The following is a 9589-nucleotide window of genomic DNA, read 5'->3' on the forward strand; positions in this document are numbered from 1 at the left end:
ATAATAATAATAATACTAATAATAATATATTGCCTTGTTTCCTTTACCCTCTGGGCTATTTTTCCCCGTTGGAGCCCTTGGGATTATAGCATCTTGCTTCTCCAATTAGGGTTGTAGCTTGGCTTGTAATAGCAATAATAATAACATCAATAATAATAATAATAATAATAATAATAATAATAATAATAATAATAATAATAATAATAATAATAATAATAATAATAATAATAACAACAACAATAATAATAATAATAATAATAATGATAATAATAATAATAATAATAATAGTAGTAGTAATAATAATAATAATAATAATAATAATAATATTTCTTGTTTCCTATCCTCACAGGGCTATTTTTCCCTGTTGGACCCTTGGAGGTTATAGCATCTTGCTCTTTCCATTACGGTTGTACCTCAGATAATAATAATAATAATAATAATAATAATAATAATAATAATAATAATAATAATAATAATAATAATAATAATATAGGAAACATCTTCAACGCGGATCATTCAATTAAAATTACCAGACAACATCCAAAGTCATCCTTTATTCAAAACATTATTATTCTATTCCTTCCAAATCATCTCTAGAAACCAGCAACATACTTCTACCAGTACTGGAAGGAATGAAAATACCCAATGAATAATTCAACATCACATGAGTTATTCAGGTCAATACAAACAATTTCCTGGAATCCTTCGTTTCCCTCAACAATACCAGATGTGTCCCTTTTACTACATTGTCCTTCCCTGCCTCTCAGTATCCCGAACAAACAAATAAATATCCTTTGTGGAGTCCTGAAATGTTTGCTCAGGACTCTCTCCTATAGTGTAGTTTTCGGACAGGGGGTCCTTTGTTTACCCAACTCGAATAACACTAAAGCTTCCGCCCCCGTCGTATTCCTATGAGTTGATCCGAGCTATCCAAAGGACTTTCAGGATACGTAAAGTTACGAGGGACTCGTGTGTCGTACCTCTGCCTTCCAATTGGAAAGGTTTGTTCGTTCGTTTTGAGAACGCCTTGCCTATAGCAAGACACGGGCTATTGCAGTACGTGCAGCTCGTAAGAGAAATGAGTGTGAAAGTCAAAGTTAATTGGAAAGGGTAATGTATGAACTTTATCCCTATAATGTATGTATCATACCGCTATAATGCATGTATTTTATCCCTATAATATATGTATTTCATCCTTATAATGTATGTATTTTATTCCCATAACGTATGTATTTTATCCCTATAATGTATGTAATTTATCCCTATAATGTGTGTAGTGTATTTTATCCCTATATTGTATGTATCTTATCCCTAAAATGTATGCATTTCATTCCTATAATGTATATATCTTATCCCTATTATGTATGCATTTCATTCCCATAATGTATGCATTTCATTCCTATAATGTATGCATTTCATTCCTATGATGTATGTATCTTATCTCTATAATGTATGCATTTCATTCCTATAATGTATGTATCTTATTCCTATAATGTATGTATTTCATTCCTATAATGTATGCATTTCATTCCTATAATGTATATATCTTATCCCTATTATGTATGCATTTCATTCCCATAATGTATGCATTTCATTCCTATGATGTATGTATCTTATCTCTATAATGTATGCATTTCATTCCTATAATGTATGTATCTTATTCCTATGATGTATGTATTTCATTCCTATAATGTATGCATTTCATTCCCATAATGTATGCATTTCATTCCTATGATGTATGTATCTTATCTCTATAATGTATGCATTTCATTCCTATAATGTATGTATCTTATTCCTATAATGTATGTATTTCATTCCTATAATGTATGCATTTCATTCCTATAATGTATATATCTTATCCCTATTATGTATGCATTTCATTCCCATAATGTATGCATTTCATTCCTATGATGTATGTATCTTATCTCTATAATGTATGCATTTCATTCCTATAATGTATGTATCTTATCCCTATATTGTATGCATTTCATTCCTATGATGTATGTATCTTATCTCTATAATGTATGCATTTCATTCCTATAATGTATGTATCTTATTCCTATAATGTATGTATTTCATTCCTATAATGTATGCATTTCATTCCTATAATGTATATATATCTTATCCCTATTATGTATGCATTTCATTCCCATAATGTATGCATTTCATTCCTATAATGTATGTATCTTATCTCTATAATGTATGCATTTCATTCCTATGATGCATGTATCTTATCCCTATAATGTATGCATTTAATTCTTATAATGTATGTATCTTATCCCTATAATGTATGCATTTCATTCCTATAATGTATGCATTTCCTTCCTATAATGTATGTATCTTATCCCCATAATGTATGCATTTCATTCCTATAATGTATGCATTTCCTTCTTATAATGTATGTATATAACCCTATAATGTATGCATTTCATTCCTATAATGTATGCATTTCCTTCTTATAATGTATGTATCTTATCCCTATAATATATGTATTTCATTCCCATAATGTATGTTATTGATGTCGTGACATATTAATGAAATTTCAGACTTTTTATGGAAATAATAAAAGAGAAGAGATCTTCTGAAATCATATTCGTTATTCAAAAGGGACAAAATGACTGAAAAAAAAAAACATCACTAATGCAAAATACTGGGAGATTACTAAACAATACTGAATGAAAGAAATATATATAGAAAAAAAATTAATAAAATGAAATATTGTACATCAAGTTCAGCAAGATGGAAAGTCTGTTTACCAATCAGTATATATATATATATATATATATATATATATATATATATATATATATATATATATATATATATATATATATATATATATATATAAAATTTCTGCCAGTCTTACACAGATACAAACATGCTGTTTATATATATACACATGTATATATACACACACACACACATATATATATATATATATATATATACATACATACATACACGTGTGTTTGTATCTAAGCGTATAAAACTTGTGCATCTATATACCTTATAAAAAGTATCCAACGTAATATAAAAACGATCCCCAAATACCCTTCCCTCAAGAAAAAAAAAAAAATTCAATCCTTACCTGAGCCCTCTGCGTCCGCTTGGCCAGAGACACGGGCCCTTGATCTTTCACCCTGGAACACACATCGCTCTCTGGAATGGGACTGTCATTTTGGACGAATTTCCTCCTGTTGTGCCTTTCTTTGGCGCCAACATTTCCTCTCTTGGCGCCAAGCACGAGAGCTGGCAGGACGAGCAGGAGCAACAGCAAGGTTCTCATTGTTCGTGACTTCTTTTGTGACTCTGGAAAAGAAGAGAATGCATTTATTACCAGATGAAAAACACAAGAATGTATTTATTACTAAATAAGAACAGTAAAACGTCATACTCTGGAAAAGAGAAGAATGTACTTATTGCCAGATGAAAAACAGTTAACAGTAAGACTACTGAAAAGAGAAGGATGTATTTATTACCAGATGAAAAACAGTTAACAGTCAGACTCTTGAAAATAGAAGCTTGTATTTATTAACAAATGAAAAATGTTATCAGTCAGACTACTAAAAAGAGATGGGTGTATTTATTACCAGAAGAAAAACAGTTAACAGTCAGGCTCCATAAAAAAACAAGACTGTATTTATTACCAGATGAAAAACAGTTAACAGTAAGACTATTGAAAAGAGGATGTATCTATTACCAGATGAAAAACAGTTAACAGTCAGGGTCCATGAAAAAAAACAAGAATGAATTTATTACCAGATGAAAAACAGTTAATAGTCAGACTCTTGAAAAGAGAAGGATGTAGCTTATTACCAGATGGAAAAAATACCAGTCATATTCTTGAAAAGAGAAGGATATATTTATTACGAGATGAACAAAAATTTAATAATCACATTCTTGAAAAGAAAAGAATTTATTTATTACCAGATGAAAAAGTTAACAATCAACAATTGAAAAGAGAAGGATGTATCTATTACCAGATGAAAAAGATACCAGTCATATTCTTGAAAAGAGAGGTATATATCTATTACAAGATGAAAAAAAAAATTAATAATCAGATTCTGGAAAAAAAGAAGAATATATTTATTACCAGATGAAAAATAGTTAATAATCAGACTATTGAAAAGAGAAGGATGTAACCATTACAAGATGAAAAAAGTTAATAATCAGCTTCTGGAGAAGAGAAAAATGTATTTATTACCAGAAGATAAAAAATTAAGTCAGACTCTTGGAAATAGAAAAATGTATTAACTACCATATGAAAAAAAGTTAACAGTCAGACTCTAGAAAAAAAGAAGGATGCATTTATCACCACATGAAAACAGTCAACAGTCTGATTCTGAAAAAAAAAAATTTATTTATTACCAGATGAAAAACAGTTAAGTCAGATATTTAAAAGAGAAGGATGTATTTATTACGAGATGAAAAAGGTTAATAATAGGATTGTGGAAAAAAGAAAAATGTATTTATTAACCGACGAAAACAGAATTTAAGTCAGACTCTTGAAAATAGAAGAATTTGTTTATTACCAGACGAAAAAGAATTAAGTCAGACTCTTGAAAAGAGAAGAATTTGTTTATTACCAGTCGAAAAAGAATTAAGTCAGACTCTTGAAAAGAGAAGAATTTGTTTATTACCAGTCGAAAAAGAATTAAGTCAGACTCTTGAAAAGAGAAGAATTTGTTTATTACCAGTCGAAAAAGAATTAAGTCAGACTCTTGAAAAGAGAAGAATTTGTTTATTACCAGACGAAAAAGAATTAAGTCAGACTCTTGAAAAGAGAAGAATTTGTTTATTACCAGTCGAAAAAGAATTAAGTCAGACTCTTGAAAAGAGAAGAATTTGTTTATTACCAGACGAAAAAGAATTAAGTCAGACTCTTGAAAAGAGAAGAATTTGTTTATTACCAGACGAAAAAGAATTAAGTCAGACTCTTGAAAAGAGAAGAATTTGTTTATTACCAGACGAAAAAGAATTAAGTCAGACTCTTGAAAAGAGAAGAATTTGTTTATTACCAGACGAAAAAGAATTAAGTCAGACTCTTGAAAAGAGAAGAATTTGTTTATTACCAGACGAAAAAGAATTAAGTCAGACTCTTGAAAAGAGAAGAATTTGTTTATTACCAGTCGAAAAAGAATTAAGTCAGACTCTTGAAAAGAGAAGAATTTGTTTATTACCAGTCGAAAAAGAATTAAGTCAGACTCTTGAAAAGAGAAGAATTTGTTTATTACCAGTCGAAAAAGAATTAAGTCAGACTCTTGAAAAGAGAAGAATTTGTTTATTACCAGTCGAAAAAGAATTAAGTCAGACTCTTGAAAAGAGAAGAATTTGTTTATTACCAGACGAAAAAGAATTAAGTCAGACTCTTGAAAAGAGAAGAATTTGTTTATTACCAGTCGAAAAAGAATTAAGTCAGACTCTTGAAAAGAGAAGAATTTGTTTATTACCAGTCGAAAAAGAATTAAGTCAGACTCTTGAAAAGAGAAGAATTTGTTTATTACCAGACGAAAAAGAATTAAGTCAGACTCTTGAAAATAGAAGAATTTGTTTATTACCAGACGAAAAAGAATTAAGTCAGACTCTTAAAAAGAGAAGATGTATTTATCACCAGATGACAAACCGTTAACGTGTAGATACATGTATGTATGTATGTATGTACATATATACATACATACATATATATATATATATATATATATACAGAGAGAGAGAGAGAGAGAGAGAGAGAGAGAGAGAGAGAGAGTTCTGAAATACAGAATATGAACTATCATTTAAAAAATCTCAATATTCTGCTTTCATTGACTCTGTTCATGTTTTAAATTTTGTCACTAAACCCTGACATGAAATCCACGCTATCTAACTAATGAGAGAGAGAGAGAGAGAGAGAGAGAGAGAGAGAGAGAGAGAGAGAATATGTACAATCATTAACGAAAATAGAAAATATTGAATTTGACTTTTTAAGTACACCAACATTAAGCTGAAAGCAAAAATTATTATGAACAGTTTTCTAAAGAGATAAACTATAAAAAGTTAAAAAAGTTAAAGTTGCGGGTTTTAGGTCTCCCTTGAGACGATCTACATCATTCTCCTCGGGTGACCATAAGCCTGCAGGGACAATCACTAGCCCCCTCTAACCTATCCCCAGGCGCCACCCTGGGGAGTACCACGCCCCCCCCCCACCCCCCGCCCCCGGTTGAAGGTCTCCTAGCGGAGACGCAAACTCGGGACCTCTGAAACAGAAGCCCGCGACGCTACCAACCTAGCTTTGCAAAGCCCACTATGCTAGATGAATGTTTGTGATGCTGGCACTATTGACTGTTACTAATATATAGTAGACCTTTTAATATCTATTTACAAGATTTTCACCAATAAGGAATATTATTTCTAAACGTTTGATACGGCCGAGTATACTGCATACACTGTTATTTCTTACCAATTCTCTAAGAGGTCAGTCAGAGGAATTAAAAAAGGATTTCTTGATCCAGTATCATAATCTCGCGACGTAAAACCAATAGTTTCAGCCATAGAGCGAACACGGAAAATATATAGCACTTTCTTTGAACATGGAAAATATATAGCACTTTCTTTTAACACGGAAAATATATAGCAATTTCTTTGAACACGGAAAATATATAGCACTTTCTTTTAACACGGAAAATATATAGCACTTTCTTTTAACACGGAAAATATATAGCACTTTCTTTTAACATGGAAAATATATAGCACTCTCTTTTAACACGGAAAATATATAGCACTCTCTTCTAACACGGAAAATATATAGCACTTTCTTCTAACACGGAATATATATAGCACTCTCTTTTAACACGGAAAATATATAGCACTTTCTTTTAACACGGAAAATATATAGCACTTTCTTTTAACACGGAAAATATATAGCACTTTCTTTTAGAAGTTACAGAAGTTATACATAGACTGTTGTTTCTTATCAGTTCTACAGGAAGTCAGTCAAAGGAATTAAAAAAAAAAATTTAATCAAGTATTATAATTTGGCGTCGCAAAAACAATGGTTTCGGCCATACAGAGCACACGGGAAAGATGTAACACTTTCATTTACAAGTTATAGACATATAATACACACATACATTTAAATACACTAAATGAATATATTAAAAATGCGGTAGCCACTTTATTTACTTTTGTGTATATTTGAATAAACAATAAATAAGCACTACTCCCACTTATAACCGAATGTGAATCATCTCCGTTATATAATAAAGAGAAAGTATATATATATATATATATATATACAGTATGTATATATATATATATATATGTATATGTATATATATGTATATATATATATATATATATATATATATATATGTACTGTATATATATATATATATATATATATAATCGGTCACAATCAGCTCTCTCCATCCATCTGGTAGGGGGAGAGAAAGTAGTTATACCCTATCGAGAGTGGAGTGCATGTGCGTCTATATCTACTTAAATTTTTTGGCAGGAATATTTAATGGATCACATACACTAGCAATTAAATTTTTAGTTACAATAAGCACCATCATATATTCCCCGTGAGGATTGTGTAAAACTCCATAATAAAATGAGTTAGATACCCTATATTTACTAATACGTACTCTAATATACCTTATAGGTGTCCATACATATCAAATTAACAACACATCATTTCACGTAAGGCCAAGAAAAAAAAAGGTTTACTCAAATAGGTGGAGTGGCCTCCAGCATGTGGTGACTACGAAAGTGTACACAGTAGTTAGAAAAAGCCGTAATTTCAATGGGAAATATAATGTTCTCAACCCTATTTCAGTAAAATACAGGCGACCGTAATTTTGCCTTACTTTGTTATTCCCTTTTACGGGTTGGTGACCGTAATATCACTCTTTTACGCCGACATGTCCGTTTTAAAACTGTAAAAATCATGGAATAAAGGTTACCAAATATTTATTTTTCTAAAAGCAAATTTTTAAGGTGCACTGTCAGCGTGATATGATAAAGAAAAATTGTATGGTGATAACAGTTTCCACAAACTTATACCCATTTCCTTATTTTTATCTTATTTCCGGTCTTTTTTTTTTCAGGAAATCACCGGGTGACGTAGTAAGCAGGTAGACAAAGCTCCGCCTACGTAAGGGGGGGGGGGGGGGGTAATTAATGGGGTAAGTGAGCAGACCTTGCGTATATTGGTCCTTGATTTCAAGTATGGTTTACCGTTGTATTCGTCTGTTTCAAAAAAAAAAAAAAAAAAAAAAAAAAAAAAAAAAAAAAAAAAAAAAAAAAAAAAAAAAAAAAAAAGCAGCCATGTCTTGTCATCTGCAGCACAAAGTCCTCAGAGATGTCTGTTTATGCTTGAGGTTTGGTCAGTATTTATCACCACGCTGGCCAGTGCGGATTGATGGTGGGAGTTTTTACGTAGGATCGCTCAAAGCAAACCAACCTAGTATGGGTGGGCCTGACATTACAGCTTTCATAATCATGGCGATACGCTAACCCTTTCACCACATTAAGGTATCCCATTTATTATTATTATTATTATTATTATTATTATTATTATTATTATTATTATTATTATTATTATTATTATTATTATTAGCCAAGCTACAACCCTACTTGGAAAAAGAAGATGCTATAAGCTCATGGGCTCCAACAGGGAAAGATAGCCAGTGAGGAAAGGAAATAAATAAAAAACAGGAGAAATAATGAACAATTAAAATAAAAATATCTTCAAGAACGGTAATAACAATACAAAAAATCATATATAAACAATAAAAAGACTTATGTCAGCCTTTTCAACGTAAAAACATTCGCTGCATGTTTTAACTTTTGAAGTTCTACTGATTCAACTACCCGATTACGATCATTCCACAAAAAAGGGAAAAAATATATTGCCATTGATAATGAAAGAACACTTGCCATTTCTTCAAGCAGTTAAAAAAAAAAAAAAAAAAAAAAAAAAAGGTGTGGGGGTGGGGGGTTGGGGGTGGGGGGGGGGGGGGGGTGGAGGAATGCAATTACCATACATCTAGCTATCTCGGCGCCAAAGTCAAAAACTAATATAATCAGCAGTTCAAAGTTTCTCCTATTAAAACTTTTTAGACGTTTCGTGGATCACCGAACTTTCTAAACTTAATTCCATTTCCCATTTAGGATTTGTAACTGTTCATTTTGCGTTACGTAAATTTTACAGTGACTATTAAAGACATTACTAAATTCATTGATTATTATTATTATTATTATTATTATTATTATTATTATTATTATTATTATTATTATTATTATTATTATTAATTTCTATCATTATTATTATTATTATTATCATTATTATTGTTATTTTATTATTATTATCATTATTACTATTATTATCATTATTATTGTTATTATTATTATTATTATTATTATTATCATTATTATTATTATTATCATTACTACTACTACTAGCTAAGCTACAGCCCTAATTGGAAAAGCAAGATGCTATAAGCCCAAGGGCTCCAACAGGAAAAAATACCCTAGTGAGGAAAGGAAATAAAAAAAAATAAATACCCGATATATGCAATAATGAACAATTAAAATATTTCAAAAACATTAC

The 9589-nt window shown here is 30.3% G+C and overlaps 1 protein-coding gene across 1 annotated transcript in view; it reads right to left on the reverse strand.

Moving 5' to 3' along the window:
* LOC137618240 (uncharacterized) overlaps positions 1-3309 on the reverse strand; it is a 406446-nt gene extending 403137 nt beyond the window's left edge. Inside the window, exon 1 of the mRNA XM_068348391.1 lies at positions 3089-3309. Within this exon, the coding sequence (XP_068204492.1) occupies positions 3089-3286 (198 nt within the window). The 5' untranslated portion in view covers positions 3287-3309. The remainder of the gene's footprint in view (positions 1-3088) is intronic.
* Between the last annotated feature and the right edge of the window lie 6280 nt (positions 3310-9589).

This window comes from Palaemon carinicauda, chromosome 24 (assembly GCF_036898095.1).
Source record: "Palaemon carinicauda isolate YSFRI2023 chromosome 24, ASM3689809v2, whole genome shotgun sequence".
In the NCBI taxonomy this organism is placed as follows: domain Eukaryota; kingdom Metazoa; phylum Arthropoda; class Malacostraca; order Decapoda; family Palaemonidae; genus Palaemon; species Palaemon carinicauda.